We start from the raw sequence: 16,773 nt of genomic DNA, 5'->3' as shown, positions 1-16,773 counted from the left end.
TTGTGTACTTGTATATAGCTGAAATGACAATAAAACCTCTTGAACTTGAACTTGTTGTTATACACTGCAGTCAGCACAACCTCAAGAATTTCTATTTGTGAATGCAAGTCTTCCAAAACCTATTAAGACATCCTAATCAGACAGAGTAGGTTCCTACTACTAGGTTTTGGTGGTTTGCATCCTCACTGATTTAGAGTCTGTTCTCTCCTGTCCATGTAACTATATTCCTGTTATTAATCTTGATGTGTGTGGCTGTGAAAGCCAACATATGACAAAGCCGATTATAGACCAGCATTCTAGCTCTATAAAGCACAAGTATGACCAATTCCAACAAAAGGGTAAGTCTACATGTAGTCTAAGAGACATTTATAAACAAGGAAATAGGTGTCAAAATCTAAAAGAAAACTAACAAACAAACAAAAAAACGATGCTCTAGGTTTATGTGTAAGTGCACTCTAAAAAGCTCCGAGATCAACCAAAAAGGTATGTGCTATCGTCTAATTTATTACATTTATCTAATGTATTAAAATGGCCATTAACGTTAAGGTGTCATTTTGTTAAGTTGCATTTAAAAATACACTGACACCTGTGGACAGGTGTGAATATACACTTTAACCGCATGCAGCGATACGGCATTGCAATTGTTTTTAATGCTACAACGAGACAGGGAATACTTGTACAGCGGGTCAATAAGCGCACATTATAAAAGTTAAATATCTTTTAAAATCTCGTTTTAGAGGTCCGAGAAGCCGAGCATTTTCCTTCTCCGTCGCGTTTATTTTTCTTTATTTTTTTCGGTGTGTCGTCACAACATGGCGACTTGCTCAGGCGCCAGGGTCGATTTAAACCCCGAAAACACCCAGGTACGGTAGTCTCACGATGCAGGACTGGTTTTATTCTAATTAATAGTTTCTGCAGTGCGTTTCCTTTGTATGTGGCACGTCTCTAATATGAATCCCAAAAACCACTGTGGTTGAAAACATTGAGTATAACGTGGGAAGTGCGAGATCTTTCACACTCATTATTTACGAAGGAAGTAGCTAACGCTAAGCTATCCAACCGAGCTCGCTAGCGGAATACAAGACTACAATTAAACACATTCTTTTTTAAATATCAAAATCAGAATCGTGATTATCATGTCTTGTTGTGTTGATAATGCTCTGGGGAGTTTTCTTTATACCGTAGACAGGAACCAACCCAGCTAGCCTCTTTGAACTTGGCCTGGGGGGATACTGAGGTACAAACATGGCTATCGCTATGCTAGCGTTAACCTGCCGACTTCTGCAGTGTCGTAATATTGTATTCCAGTTAATGTGTAAAATGTGCCTTTTGATTGGAGTAAGTGGCTTGATATTTTTAACGTTAGTGTTTTATTTCACACCAGCTGTTTAAAGTTAATTTTATCACGATTCCAAGTTTTATCAAGATTCCACTTAGCTAACGCTAGTTGACCAAGCGTATTCTGTAAAACTGCTGAATAAAACTACTACTACTAAAACAAAGTTCTTCTCTCATTCGTGGCGAACATGGTGCTGTTTAGCTCCTTTTAAAGGTTTACGTGTTTCACACACTTGGTCGTTCGTATTCATTTGGCGTCCAACAGCCGTGCACATGTGGGTCCTCTTAAGATTAAATGTTGTTCTCAATTTGAATGAGTAAAGTTAAACTCTGTACAATATTTTCATTAGCTCCAGATTGCCAGTTGTCGTTTTGCCTTATATTTACTCTTTTGAGCTAGGTTAGCCAGCCGTCTACATTCACATGTGGCGGATATTACTGCTGTTGGTGTTGCTGTACAACACGTGGTAGTCCTTTCCGCTGTTTGTCGCTTCACTCAACACGTTTGTTCATGGATCGCTTGGACTTGGATGAAGACCTGCTCAGGAGTAAAATAAAAAAAATAAAAAAAATCCTCTTAGCAGTGAAACATACCCCGTGTAAAAAACAAAACAAAAAACAACTCGTTATACACGCTACAGAAAGCGCCTATTGAAGTTTTTTATTTTATGTTCCAAACACTATTAACCAAACTTTCATCTAGTGTTTTTTGTTTTTGTTTGTTTGTTTGTTTGTTTGTTTGTTTTGTCATAGATTCAACATAATTGGTCTAAAAAAAAAAAACTAAAGAGGGGTTCTTCAAGCAGTCTCTGCTGTCAGTGTTAAATAATGCATGAATATGTTGCATGTCTTTACAGATTTCCTTCCCGTTTGTTAATAACAGAAGAGAAATATGATTCAGTAACACAGTCTAAGCCTGTCTTAATTGAACATGAGCATAAATGATTATTCAAGGCCTTCTCATAAGTCTTGTTTACTTTTTCTCCACCAGTACGGGACTAAAACCATGGAGACTACTTCTGTGTGTGGAATAGAAGCAGGCCCACGTGGAGTTGTAGATGGTAGCAGTTCCCCTCCAGACATGGGTACCCCTTCCCGGGATAACCTTGGGGAGTTTGGGGAGCTGGGTAACATATGCTGCAGTGAAGGGGTAAGAGGAGAGACACCTGGGAGAGAAGATTGTCAACTTGACCCCCTTGAAAGTGAACTGGACCCAAGCAGTGATCAGAACAAGGAGCAAAGCATGTTTGGTGTGTGGTGTTATGGATAACTCTTGTCATTATGTAATCATTAGCTGGTCCACATTGGAATAAAAAAAGTTCTGCCTAAGTGTGATTGAGCTCTTTAGATGTCAAGGACACATGTAAGATTTGTTTTTAATTCATTGTTGGTCACTGTGATTTGTTGCTGTTCCAAACTCACCTCAAGAGCACTTCCTCATATGTATTATCTAATACCCTTCTTCTGTTGCTGTAGGGAAAGAGGTCCTGCTTTTGATGCAGGCCCTCCACACCTTAGCTACTCCAGAGGAGAAACTTGCTGCTCTTTGCAAGAAGTATGCTGATCTGGTAAGAGTCTGTGGCTTGTGAGATGATCCTGTAGTCTTATTTAGTCTTATAAATATAGTAATATTTATAAATGTGTGCATAAACTACACTGTGGCTTACACCCGAGATATCTAATGTATGAGGTTGAAGGATGGGTGTAGAAGTATGTACTTATCTGTGGGCATGAAGTTATATATAACTAACTACAGTAATAGCAATAGCTATGGCTCCACACATTTGTTCATTTGAAACATAATGCAGACTCATGTTTTGAAAGCTGGAAGAGAGCCGTAATATGCAGAAGCAAGTAAAGACACTGCAAAAGAAGCAGACTCAGGTGCTCAAAGAGAAGATTCACCTGCAGAGTGAACACAGCAAGGCCATTCTGGCTCGGAGTAAGCTGGAGAGCCTTTGCCGGGAGCTCCAGCGGCACAACAAGACCCTAAAGGTACAGTGCAGTGTATTGGCTTGGGGCAGTGGTAGCTCAGTGGTTAAGGTACCCGACTTGTAATTGGAAGGTTGCTGCTTCAAGCCAAGTTGGCACTGTTGAGCCCCTGAGCAAGGCCCTTGACCCTCAATTGCTCAAGTTGTACTCAGTCATAATTTTAAGTCATTTTGTATAAAAAGCGTCAGCTAAATGCCATAAATGTAAATGCCTTGTTTTCATGTTTCATTCCTGATTCTAGATGACTAGTTCACCCTTTTTAACTGAATTAAAGCAAAGGTTATACTTAGTGAACACTCAGTCATTTTAAGTAGAAAGGGCTGTTTGTCTCTCTCATGGCTAACAAAATTGTCTTCTGTAGTGCAGCTGTTACTAAGTCTATTCTACCCTTCCTGTTTTGTTTGGCAGGAGGAGAATGCACAGAGGTTCAGAGAATATGAGGAGAGGCGTAAGGAAGCTACGCTTCATTTCCAGATGACGCTCAACGAGATCGAAGCGCAGATGGAGCAGCACAACACTCACAACACCAAGCTGAGGCAAGAGAACATGGAGCTGGCTGAGAAACTCAAGAAACTCATTGACCAGTACGAACTGCGTGAGGAGGTGAGGAGGTTAAACTCAAAGTGGTGAAGCATTCGGCTTCCCAGGGGCAGTGGCATCCATCAGTGCAAACAGATCCATGTCCTTCGGTGCAAATTAACTGAAGTTGTCTGGAGTGTTTTGTGCTGAGACGGGTCTGAATACAAGCGCTTGTGTTTTTCTTCAGCACATTGACAAGGTGTTCAAGCATAAGGAGCTGCAGCAGCAGCTGGTTGATGCCAAACTCCAGAGGACAGCTGAGCTGATGAGGGAGGTGGAGGAGAAGCAGCAGCGAGAACGAGAGTTGGTGAGGGACATAGCACAGGCACACTGGTCCACCTCCAGCATTAGTTTCTGTTTGGACAACCCTGATCTTCATGAGTGCAAAGTAAGAGGAGAGAACCTGGGTGCTGTTCATGCAGTAGTTATACATAACAGCAGTTATACACTGGTGTTAGTGCTAAACCCACAGAGGGATGACTCACATTGTACAGGTAAGCAGACATCAGTGGAAATGTTTTAAATTGCTGTGACAGGCTGTGTCATTTGCCATGTGCTGCAGCCTATCGGGAATTAATCTTAAGCATCCAAGCCGCATTAATGTTGATCATCGCGTTTTTAGATGGCAGCACATCCCTGTCAGTCGATAATGCGTTATTTGGTCTCCTGTCATTTTCAGCTTCTCAAAGATGCGACAGAATCGAGGCATAAATGTGAGATGATGAAGGAGCAGGAACTTCAGCTGAAGCAGCAACTCACCCTTTACATGGACAAATTTGAGGAATTCCAGACGACCCTGGCCAAGAGCAATGAAGTGTTCACCTCTTTCAGACAGGAGATGGAGAAGGTCAGTAGCTGCACAGCAATCTCTAGAATTCTGAATTCCCTCACACAGTTGTGGAAAGGTGGTGGTCTGTTTTTGTCTCTTTTTAAAAAATTTTTTAAAGCTTTACTCAAGTGACATCTCCAGGTCTGACTTTCCCCTGCTCTGTTATATACAGATGACCAAGAAAATCAAGAAGCTGGAGAAGGAGACAACACTTTGGAGGACTAAATGGGAGGCCAACAACCAGACTTTACTGCAGATGGCTGAGGAGGTGGGAATACTACAAAGAATACTTTTTACAAGTCTAGTAATATTTAGACTAGACTATGGCATTTAGTTGACACTTTTATCTGAAGCAACTTACAATTATGACTGAATTGAGGGTTAAGGGCCTTGCCTAGGGCCCAACAGGGGCAGCTTGGTGGTGGTGGGGCTTGAACTGATAACCTTCTGATTTCTAGCCCAGTAATTTAACCACTGTGTTACCATTGCCCTACTTTTGGTTAGATTTGGGAATGTTGAAATCCAATTCTTTTAAAGTTCATTTTTAAACTACTATTTAACACCCCATTTTGTAGAAAACGGTGCGGGACAAAAATTACAAGGCCCTTCAAGGGAAACTGGAGCGTCTTGAAAAGCTGTGTAGGGCTTTGCAGCAAGAACGTAATGACCTCACCCAGAAACTCGGGGCCCTCCAAGGCCCAGCAAAGGATCCTGCAGAGGAGGGTACGGGGCCTCCTGACCCCCAGCCTGTGGAGCCCCTGAGCCAGCCCACAAACAGTGGGATGGATGGAGAGATGGACTGTTTGGTCCCGGAGACAGAGAGGCTCGGCTTGCAGCCAGACCAAGAGGAGTCATCCAGAAAGCAGCTAGATGACGACTGAGCCAGACCCAATGAGGGACGATTTTTTTGAGGGGGGGTGGGGGGTATATATTTTTGTGAAACAGATATCATAATTGAAGCCTAAACAGATACACATTAGTATGAAAACTACTCTGTGCATTGTGAATTTGGCTTTGTGATGCGCCTTTTTACTTTTTTTCTACAACATCTGTATTTTCGTAGGAAATGGCCCTTTGCTCTAAGGTGGCTACAGCTTTGTTTGTTTGTTTCCCCCTTTTTGCTGTGGTGGCAGATTTATATTTTGATGATAAAATGTAGCTGTTGGATTTGGCCTCTATTGAAATAAATGCAAATGCATTCAGATGCATATAAGGATATTGATATTTTCACACAGCCATATGTAGTTGAATAACTAACTGTGTCCAAGCAATCCAGTCACAGGGCATCCATGAAAGTGAAGGCTTAAGACATCAGCTTATTGCAGTGATCTTAAAATCACAGATGGACATTTGGTTCTAAAGAAAGGCTGCATGACTTTTGTTTTTCAATTTCTCTATCTATAACTGAAATTTATCCTTGCTGAGGAAAAGTCTTAAATATACCATCTAGAGATGTATCTAAATTTTGTAGTTTTTATTTTACTCTGAGACTATATTGCCTGTATCTTTTCTTTCAGTGTGGGATTCTCAGAATTAAGGGCTAGTAGACTTTTAACAAAGCTGCTATCAACAGGTTATGTGAAATGTTGGGACTACTTTGATTCAGTATCAAAGGGTGTCAGAGCCATAGTCTCTGCAAGGCTATTTCTGAATGTGACTGCAGGTTGATTTGTCTAATGCAATTTAAAGCGCTTAAAGAGGGGCATTTTTATTATTCATCGAGAATACTAGCACTGTAAAATTAAGATTCTTTATTTTATGAATGAACAGTACAGAGATTTCCTTTAAAACTTGACAAATCATTAGTAAGTATAGAAAGCTATATGGTGGTAAAAAGTGATCTGCTACACTAGTTGTAACATTGTTAGAATATATTTTATTAATTAACTTTTTTTCACCAAAGTCAAAGCTAAAAATTACTCTGCATTCCCTTGTTTTGTTAAGTCATATGTCCAGCCTTGCGACTAGCAGTTAGGTAGATTTGTGTAAATAACTTAAGTACTAAAATATTGGTGTACATTTACCCTGATTAACACAGTTCGAAGAATTCAAAATGAGGTTGTTGGCCAAATCAACACTGCATCTACATTGTTCTAAACAGTATCTAAAATATTACTTAAGCATCATCAGCAAATGAAAGAAATTGGGGCAGGACAGCAGCAGCAAAAAACAAAACATTTATTTGTTTTTTATTAAGCTGAGTTTGGTCCCTTTTTTCTTTAATGCAAATAATTATTCAATATACATTTTTTATTCTTACATGGTTGAGTACAATTCCAGCACTACATGCAATGTGCTACATTAGTTGCTTTTATTTTCATTATTAAAGAAAATGCACATGTGCATTATTGCACATTACATTTAGTAGACCGATGCACTGCTAATATAGACATATTATAAAATTTAGATCATTCCCATTTGGACTGGATACAAAACCATCTAAACGTCATCCGTGTTTAAGTTTAAAAGGGGCCTTGACATTACTGATATTTTACTGGAAATGCCGAATGTGGGTTTTTTTTTTGTTTTTGTCAGCAATCAGTTGTGTAGTGATAAAAATTAATTCTTTAAAGCATTATACTCAATGCAAATGCTAATGAATAGCTGAGGGCATTGTAGATGTTGCTAATAATGTGAAACTATGGAGAACCGAAATGATGAATGTCACCCATCTTGCCAATTCCAAGCCTAGTTAAGCAGGCTTTTCAGGGCATGTAGCTTTACGTTCCTCTAAAATCCCCTCATTATCATGAACCAGGACAACAGGGTTTTACAACATGGTCCATCAGGTCCCAAAGCCCACATGAACATTCCTTGATTGTTATTTAGTCTAACCAAATACAGTATTCTTTTCTTCTTACTGGACACAAATTAAATATGATTGTTCTATTGACAGTACGTTTGAAATATGGCTCAGGGTGCAGTGTATCCAGGAAATTAATCACAATTTACTAATTTTTTGTCACTAAGACAAGGACTTTGTTTAATTTGTGAATTGGTAAATAATATATGGGCCACTACATGAAAAAGTAAATCACGAGTCAAACTAGGGTAGATACAGTCTCTCACATCTTATGGTGTGCTTCATGCAGCCATTGCTTGAATTTTTAAAATGTGAATGTTTATCATCTCATGCTAATCTATTACATAATGTGACTACACCAAGGAAATGTAACTTGTGCTTCTCCTAATAAGTTAGAATCTGACCTAAACCTAGCAAGCTGTGAGACATCAGCAATGCTTTCATTAACTTTTTTTTTTGGCTCCAAAAATGTTTATCTTGTGAACAAACTGTATTGGTTTGATTTGGAATTGACCAGAAAATTTAGTTTGGGTTTGGTACTGTTCTCATTTTTCTTAATTTATTTGGTAGTGTCCCAGTTTGATTCTCAGGTTATGCAAGAAATCTACCTCTGCAGGTAAGACTAACTGTGAAAGAGCCTAAAGTCAGCAATGCTTTCTTCCTTTAACTGAAACTCTGTCCCTTCTAAGATTGTATTCTGTTCATGTAGTCCTGTCTTGCTTTTCAATAAAATGTTTTGTAGATCTTTTTTTGTTAAACATGATTTCATAGACATTTCAGTCTGTCTGATGTAGTTTACATCTATACCTTAAAGTGTAATATATTAACCCATCACTACAAATTAAGAAAAAAATGTAACCATAATGTATTAAACTGCAAAGTTGACAAAATATTCACAAAAAATTAGGATAGTTCATACTTTATTCTTATGTGGATTTCTTTAGTGGTACACTTAACATTTTTGAAATACAAAATGCACAATCATTTTAAAAGGCATTAGAAAAGTTTTATTGCAGTTGACATCTGAACTATGCAGGAAAACTGAACAAGAGCTGCAGAACCACTTTACTTGGGCCTAATTTGGAAAAATTATTTAACAGCATTGTCCATTCAAGGGCATTTTAACATGATTAACTCAATTGTATAAATGTCTCCCACACAAAAAACTCCCCCCTGCCCACATCAAAAGCATTCAGCACAGCCCATCCTCATGAGTCCTAAACAGACCTTTATGTTTATGGAGTGCAGAAAAATAGAATGAATGCTAAATAATACTCAAGGAGGACAATAAACAGAGTCCAGGGACTGCTTTGATCCTACTTTGGCCTATGGATGGAGTCCTGAAGTGCAGTTGGTTCCACTGCGACTCAGGGACTGAATCTGTCCCATGACATTGCGAGTGGGCAATTCTGAGTCAATAGTAAGAGATAGAGAGACATGAATGACATGAGTTCCATGTCAGAGGGGTTATGAGGTCTGGCCCTCAAGTTCAGATGCAGGGGTGTCTGGTTCCTCATCATTGTAAATATTCTCTGCCTAAAGGAGGAATGCTTAGATGAATTTGCTGAGATACAACTCTTATAATCAACTGTAAAACATCAAAATTCTTCACAATATCTAGTTTCTATTGGGAATAAAAGCAATACTGACCATTTGCCAAACTTGCATAATGTTGTCCTCTGAAACAGAGCAGATCACCCAAGGTTCATTGGGATTCCAAGAGAAGTCTGAGATTTTTGCTGTGTGGCCTCCATGGATGAACTGACACAAATGCAGATACAAATGGGAGCACATAATTGTAACAGTGAAAGAAAAAAAACCCAAAAAACAAAACCTCACAACTATGATAAGGCACCAGAATTCAAATTGCTTCCTTAAGTCTGAATCCAATCTTTGGGACTCACCAGCAATTCTGGAGGTCCATCCTCAGCGTCCTCAGCAGATTGTTCCTCTCCAATTTTACTGAAACATGCCAAAGTAACTGAATAAACAACATACTAAGGGTACACTGTCACAGTGGTGAAATTCTCTGGGAATCACTAAATCAAGGGCACCCAGGTTGGGTCCTGGTGATATGCACTGCGGAGATGTGCTGAGTCTGCTAGATTATTTTACCAGGACCGGACTTGAGCAGCGCTGATTTAAAGGAATCTTCAAGCATTACTTGACCTAATCCCATCTACCACATCTGTGATTTATTAACTATCACAAACAATAATTTCAACATGCTTCCTGGTACATAGAAAGTAAAACCTATTGACTCAAAACACACAAAATCAAAGCCTATAGACAAAGTCCATCCCTTTGCAAAATGACCAGATGCTGTGCCTGACGGCAGCTGATGTGAGGCGTACTCTGCGTGGAGTTAACCCACGGAAAGCTGCTGGACCAGACAACATCCTGGGTCATGTGCTCAGAGAATGTGCTGACCAGCTTGCAGATGTCCTGACAGACATCTTCAATATCTCTCTGAGTTGCGCCGTGGTTCCAACATGCTTCAAGACCACCACCATCGTCCCCATGCCCAAGAAGCCCACGGTGTCGTGTCTCAACGACTACCGTCCCATCGCACTCACGTCTATCATCATGAAGTGCTTCGAGAGACTCGTCATGACACATCAAGACCCAGCTCCCCCCTTCTCTGGACCCCCTGCAGTTCGCCTACCGCCCCAACCGCTCTACAGATGATGCCATCTCTACCACACTTCATCTGGCACTCACACACCTGGATAAAAAGGGCACCTACGTAAGAATGCTGTTCATAGACTTCAGTTTAGCATTCAACACCATTGTTCCTCAGCATCTGATTGGAAAGTTGAGCTTACTGGGCTTGAACACCTCCCTCTGCAACTGGATCCTGGATTTCTTGACTGGTAGACTTCAGTTTGTCCGGATTGGGAGCAGCACTTCCAACACCACCACACTGAGTACTGGTGCTCCCCAGGGCAGCATACTCAGCCCTCTGCTGTTCACACTGCTGACTCATGACTGTGCAGCGATGCACAGTTCGAATCACATCATCAAGTTCGCTGATGACATGACCATGGTGGGTCTCATCAACAAAGACAACGAGTCAGCATACAGAGAGGAGGTGCGAGAACTGGTGAGCTGGTGTAAGTTCAACAACCTGTATCTGAATGTTGACAATGTCACTCCCCGCTTGCCATCAACGGCTCCTCAGTGGAGATCGTCAAGAACATCAAGTTCCTTGGTGTTCACATAGTGGAGAACCTCACCTGGACCCTGAACACCAGTTCCATCACCAAGAGAGCCCAACAACGTCTTTACTTCCTTCGGAAGCTAAGGGAAACCCATCTCCCATCACCCATCCTCACTACCTTCTACAGAGGTAATGTAGAGAGCATCCTGAGCAGCTGCATCATTACCTGGTTTGGGAACTGCACCGCCTTTGACCGCAAGACCCTCCAAAGAATAGTGAGAACAGCTGAGAAGATCATTGGGGTCTCTCTTCCCTCCATCACGAACATCTACATAACACGCTGCATCCGGAAAGCCACCAACATTGTGAAAGACCCCACACACCCCTCACATGAACTGTTCACCCTTTTGCCATCTGGAAGAAGGTACCACAGCATCCAGTCCCACACCTCCAGACTGTGCAACAGCTTCTTCCCAGAAGCCATTAGACTCCTGAACTCTGGCTAACTCCAATTCAGATTCCAAAATAGGCACTTTTATACATGCTTATAGACAGTCACACACACACTCACACATTGTTTTGCATCGGACTAGTGCTGAAGTCAAACCTCACACAAATAAATTATGCACTCCTGTTGTAGTCTTGCACATTATCCTACTTGCTGCTAGAGTACTGTACTAAACCAGCACTGTACTCTGAACTGTTCTGGCTGCTACCGGTGACTGCTATGTTCAGGGTATGCTATGTTCACTGATTGCTATGCACAACTCGCTTTACATATGCCCAGTACTGTGTACTGTACTAAATAATTGCACTGTCTACTCATTTTGTATTTGTCCTGTCCTGTATTTATTATTGTTTATTTAATGACATTTTGCACTATATTGGACTGTTTGCACTTGTGTAGCATGTCTGTTGCACTGTTGTTTTTGTGTTGCACCATGGTCCTGGAGGAACATTGTCTCATTTTTGTTGTGTACTTGTATATAGCTGAAATGACAATAAAACCTCTTTGAACTTTGAACTTGAACTGTTTACGTTTATCAATTCCATTAATTAAAAAATCATAACAGGCATCTAAAATATCTTAGAATGTCAGACATGAGAGTGTCTCGGCAAAGTAATTACTATGTTTACTTGGAACTACATGTTTGGCTACAAGCAATATATCGTTTTAAGTCAGTGGATCATCCATTGTTGTCTGGGCACAAGGAAAAGCATAAAAAATTCTTCATGGGGATCAACTTTACACTTAAGGCACTGGATAGACAATAAGTTGAAAAGGCTGAGATATTTAATTTATGTAAAGTTTGAACAGACTGGTGATTTATATACTTAAGGACTGAATCACAAAGTTGTAGTGGGCATTAGTTAGCGGTATGGAGCACCTCAGAAATCTGAAAATGCCTTACTAAATTTCAAGTTCGGTTTATTTGTGACGTACATTTTCATACACGGTATAACTCACAGTGAAATGGTTTTATCACCATAGGCTACTATTAACATCAAAGGTCATAACAAAACAAGGGAGAACCTTACCTCAAATCCCAGACATTGAGACGTCTATCTGTCCCACTGGAAGCCAGTATTGTCTCATTGTGGGGGGACCATTGAACCTGCCGCGTAATATGCAAAAACAAAAGTGCAAAAACAAAAGTCTAATACCCGAGATAACTGGAAATCCACACAATTAACTACAATTAGTGTTGAGCTCACAGAGCTCATCGGCACTTCCTTATTCATCCCAAAAGTCTGGAGCAAATTTGATCCAAACCGTTTATGAGCCTTACCTGGAAGATTTCGTCCTTGTGCGATTCAAAAGAGTGGAGCTTCAGCTTCAGGTTACGCAGATCCCACAGAGCCACAGTCTGTAGGAAGAAACACAAGTGTGAGGAATTGTTTCTTGACTACAAATGTCAATATATCTGTGTATTACAGTTAACGGAATCTAATGATGGATTAGACTTTTTGAAGTGTGTAGGATGGTTGTATATGTGTATGGCTTAATCCAAACAACTGCAAAAGAACCAAAAACCAGGGGATATTTCAGAAAGCAGGTTTAACAAACTTAAACTTGAACTTTGGAACCAACTCAGACAATCAGTTATTGGTTCCAGAACAACTGATTAAAATTTCAGGGATCGAAGTCATTTGGCTAATTTTCACAGGTTTGGCAAAGGATTATTCTGAGCATCTCACATCAAGTTACACAAGATCTACATGTGTACACAGTTGAAAGTGCATGAAAGGCAGTATATGTGAAGATTTTTGATGTGTAAGAAAGGAGCCAGGGTGATGAATGATTTTTACAGTCCTTTTGTGTATTGTTTGAGAGAAGTATTCACATGACATCAAACAAATTTGAAAACCTTTTTACCCCTGTTCAGTAAAGTCTTTACTGCCATTTTCAAACTTATGCAGGGGGATGATGATAGTTTTGAGCATTTAGTGAGAAGTAACATTATGCCAGTGGTGTCTCTTAGGCATTTAACATCTTTGCCATAGATTCTTCCTCTGGGTCATTGTTTGGCATGGCAGGCTGTCTGTTGTACCAAACAAGCCACATTGAAATGTCATGCCTTCTCAGGAATGATCACTCAAGAGTTCACCCAGGCATCGGAATCTGGTTTGGCCCATGTTTCTGTCTCAATCCTGGCCCAGGTCGTGCAGTGGGCATGACTGCAACAAGGTCAGGGTGTGGTGTAATAAGAAAAAGCAGGCAGGGGTACCCTATGATTTCAAGAAAGATATCCTGTTTTAAATCACATGGGAATGAACATGTGAAAAGACAATGAAGTGACATATCTTGTGCAAGTCTGTTGGATCCTATGCATCACATTGCCAAAAACTATTAAAAATTATAGTAAAAACTATTTAAAAATAAACAGAACACTGATGCATACAATTGACTTAAACCAAGGGCGAATCCACGATCCTGTAGTCTACAATGTGAAATGCAATAGTGAAGAACATTCAGAGATTGGGTTGAAAAGGTATCTTGGTGGAAAAAAAAGTCAAAAGGTTTAAATGAAGTCTAATCACTCCTCATAATTTGATATGATTACTTATTGTAATCAATTTGAGTCACAACATTTTTAGGAACGTTTAAGGAACTTTCATGTTCCAGATTCTGCCAATGTTTTGACATTTATCTCTGGTTTATCTCCAGTAAACCTGCTAGATAGTAGGTTAGCTTCACAGTGTATGATACTAAAGCAACTACCCAACACTTATTCTGAGCCTACTTTTTGGAACAGAGAACCATGATTTTAACTCAAGAGTTAACAAATTTGGATTATTGCCTAAACCCGCTTTCTGGAATACCCGTAAGGACTACTGCAAATGCTCAGTAAAACTATATATGATCTTAAACACAGAAAAAATCCAAGCCTTCTCTATGTGAGTGTGTGTGTAAGCATGAGTAAAAGGGTTTGCATGTGAACTCTGAAGCTGTACAGACCTTATCTGCAGAGCCGGTGGCCAGGATGAACTCGCTGTAGGGGTTGAAGGACAAGCAGTTCACCTCAGCAGTGTGAGCATCCACTGAGTGACTGGGCTTAGATGTGTTGTTGGACCGTGTGTCCCAGCTGTTAAAAAGACATGCACATTTTCTTATTAGACTGAAAACAACTGTGATGATAGTACCCAAATACAGTTTTTCCTTATAACACCATGCATGCCCCTCCCTGGCTTGCTTGTGTTTTGTTCATTTTGGGAAGGCAAGGGTGCATTGCATGATGTCAACAAAACTCATATGTGTACAATTGCACCATGTTAGTTCATTGTTCTGAATGGTAGTGCACTGTACCAGGTTGCAAAAATAAATGGAGAAAATACATTATGGCACTTTAGAAAAAACCTCCTAGAAGTCCTCTGCATACCCTGCCCTTTAATGGTGTGCCATTACTCACATCATGAGTTTCTGGTCATCAGCCACTGAGCCAAACAGTGACTCGTGAAGAAGGTGCCAGCTCACATCCTCTACCACGGCAGTATGGCCTGTGAAGATCGTCTTGGCATCTACAATCTTTCCTTCCTTAGGAGATCCACTGATGTCCCATAGACAGATAGTCTGTAGAAAGGGGAACAGTTTGAACATTCTGAAAACTTACTTAGGGGACAGAGCTCAGCAAACCTTAATGAAAGTTATTGGTAATCTGAACAGACATGGTCATCCGATGCACTGAGCAGGTTTCCACTCAGGTTGGGGTTCCAAGACAAGCCATAGCCCTCCTTCTGATGGCCCCTCAGTCTCAGGTCTGGACTGCACTCACCACTGGGGTCTACAGACACATAGAAAATATGTTAATAGAATGTTCTGTTCAGGGCATTTACAAAATACTTTACTGGATCAACTGATATTTTCAGATGAGGCAAACTGAGCTGGAACCAATAGTAATGACATTGTGGAGAACAACACTGACTGACCTGGCTTGGATGGGTGTTTAGTGTAATCAAAAACCAGCACATCAGATGTAGGGGTCTTGGTGGCAATGATGCAGGGATTCTGTGGCATGTACCTGGCCCGGTTCACCTCCCCCTCATGATTGATTTTAATCTCAATCTCAATCTTGCCACTGACAGACCCAAATCCTCCAAACTCTGAAAAGGGATGGAGTAGCAGATAAAGCTTGGCCAATAGCACATATTGCTTAACAAAATGTAAATATTCAAGAACAAATTGGTTTAATATTTAAGACCATATTAAAATGGGAAGGGGGATGTGTTATTAAATTAACATGTGCACTGATCACCAGAATATCATCATGCAAAAACAATACCACCAGCAATAATTTGCTCCCTTTCTGGGTCTTCCAAACACTTCGCTCAGTAACCAACTGATCTTCTTTCTACCAAATATTGATGTAATTGAACATACCTGCTGAAAAAAAAAAAAAAACACAAAACACACACATCAGTAATTCTGAATAAAAAGCCAATCAATGAAAGAAAAAAGATGACAATTACTTAAATGTCAAACCTCCTTTTTCGCTGTCATAATGTGAAGCATCAAACTGAGCATCATCATTGGGGATCTGAACACTGGCAATTACCAAGTGGTTCTGCTCATCTGACGTGTGTGTCCCCAACACCAGTCGGTGAACCGCATAGTCCTTACCTTCAAGCCTATACAAGAGTTGAACAAGTAAACCCTGCTTAAGCTTGGGCGGCAGACGAACAAAATTCTATATATGCAATCCCTGAAGGAAAGGTAAAAACCTTTCAACACAGAGAAGGCAGCAGAGAATGAGAAACTCGGTTTGTTACCTACCTGCTCACATCAGGCAACCATTGCACAGTTAAACTGGGCCATTCCAGCGCATGCGTCATGACCAAGTCGTATAGAAAAGGTGTGTTTTTCTTCCATATTTTATATTCTTCATTTATTACTCGTTCCTCTACTGCATCATCGTAGACTAGAAGGGGAAGACAGACAAGGCAGGATCCGTACAGAACGCTGCAGCAGTCTAATTTATTATTTGCTCTAAAAAGTGAAGGATAACAATGTACAATTGTACAATAATTGCTAGTAATGTACAACTATTCGTGTACTGCGAGTCAATGTCTTAGTTAGTATTAGCTAGACAGCTTCTAGAGACTTCAGTTCAGAATCTCCAGCTAGCTAAACTAGCTTACTCAGAGATGGCTTTTTGCATTGACACTTAGCATGCGTCGTTGTAGCCTCACTTAACAACTTTAACCAGTTCCAATCTGTTAGCATTATCAGCAACCATCACATTTGATCAACTAGCGTGTGGTTTGTCTGCATCTCCGCAAACTGGCGCTGAAGACAGAACTGACGCCACTACCAAAACCGGCTAGTCTGGCTAACTAGTTAGCCACCAACACAGAAGGCAAACAAAGCGCGTTTATCCACCTCTCCGCAAGCTTTACCTTCTTTGTCTGCCATTGCCGGGTGTTTCCTGCGGGTCCGAAATTCTAGGAACTCCGGGATGCAATGCCTTCAATTAAAATCGCCCGCTAAACCTTTTTTTTCCTTTCTGCTGTTTCTAAGTATTTCAGCGAAAGCTTACTTTGCCGATTTCTCTTTCCGATGCGTGCAGCGACGAC

The 16,773-nt window shown here is 40.5% G+C and overlaps 2 protein-coding genes across 5 annotated transcripts; one reads left to right on the top strand and one right to left on the bottom strand.

Annotated features, from left to right (window-relative positions):
* The first annotated feature begins 686 nt into the window (after window positions 1-686).
* Window positions 687-8,286, top strand: txlng (taxilin gamma). Its single transcript, XM_027006873.2, has 9 exons — window positions 687-863; window positions 2,330-2,588; window positions 2,815-2,906; window positions 3,163-3,333; window positions 3,739-3,933; window positions 4,097-4,216; window positions 4,589-4,756; window positions 4,911-5,006; window positions 5,314-8,286. Exons 1-9 carry the CDS (start codon window positions 813-815, stop codon window positions 5,617-5,619), a joined length of 1,458 nt encoding a protein of 485 aa, XP_026862674.2. The 5' UTR covers window positions 687-812; the 3' UTR covers window positions 5,620-8,286.
* A 158-nt stretch (window positions 8,287-8,444) lies between these two features.
* rbb4l (retinoblastoma binding protein 4, like) lies at window positions 8,445-16,767 on the bottom strand. Of its 4 annotated transcripts, none has more exons than XM_027006874.2 (12): window positions 16,597-16,767; window positions 15,974-16,118; window positions 15,683-15,828; window positions 15,130-15,306; window positions 14,869-14,984; window positions 14,613-14,773; window positions 14,162-14,288; window positions 12,492-12,569; window positions 12,241-12,338; window positions 9,446-9,503; window positions 9,192-9,302; window positions 8,445-9,077 (listed from the first exon to the last, which is right to left on the bottom strand). In XM_027006874.2, the coding sequence occupies exons 1-12, from the start codon at window positions 16,610-16,612 to the stop codon at window positions 9,009-9,011; spliced, it is 1,302 nt and encodes a 433-aa protein (XP_026862675.1). In that variant the 5' UTR covers window positions 16,613-16,767; the 3' UTR covers window positions 8,445-9,008. The 4 variants fall into 4 exon arrangements, with proteins under 4 accessions (XP_026862675.1, XP_026862677.1, XP_026862676.1 ...); XM_027006876.2 differs by having other exon boundaries at window positions 12,241-12,317; XM_027006875.2 differs by having other exon boundaries at window positions 15,130-15,303.
* Window positions 16,768-16,773: the final 6 nt, after the last annotated feature.

This window comes from Electrophorus electricus, chromosome 26 (genome assembly GCF_013358815.1).
Source record: "Electrophorus electricus isolate fEleEle1 chromosome 26, fEleEle1.pri, whole genome shotgun sequence".
Classification (NCBI taxonomy): Eukaryota; Metazoa; Chordata; class Actinopteri; order Gymnotiformes; family Gymnotidae; genus Electrophorus; species Electrophorus electricus.
This window is presented reverse-complemented; position numbering and strand designations above follow the sequence as displayed.

Bases quoted from the DNA above. Each gene is read 5' to 3' on its own strand.
- rbb4l (XM_027006874.2), bottom strand. The intron at 15,307-15,682 runs GTTTGACATTTA...TCCATCCCTTTT, and splicing joins TTATGACAGCGAAAAAGGAG to CAGAGTTTGGAGGATTTGGG. The intron at 9,078-9,191 runs GTCAGTATTGCT...TTCCTCCTTTAG, and splicing joins TTATGCAAGTTTGGCAAATG to GCAGAGAATATTTACAATGA.
- txlng (XM_027006873.2), top strand. From the start codon at position 813: ATGGCGACTTGCTCAGGCGCCAGGGTCGATTTAAACCCCGAAAACACC. The intron at 2,589-2,814 runs GTGTGTGGTGTT...CTGTTGCTGTAG, and splicing joins CAAGGAGCAAAGCATGTTTG to GGAAAGAGGTCCTGCTTTTG. The intron at 3,334-3,738 runs GTACAGTGCAGT...TTTGTTTGGCAG, and splicing joins GGCACAACAAGACCCTAAAG to GAGGAGAATGCACAGAGGTT.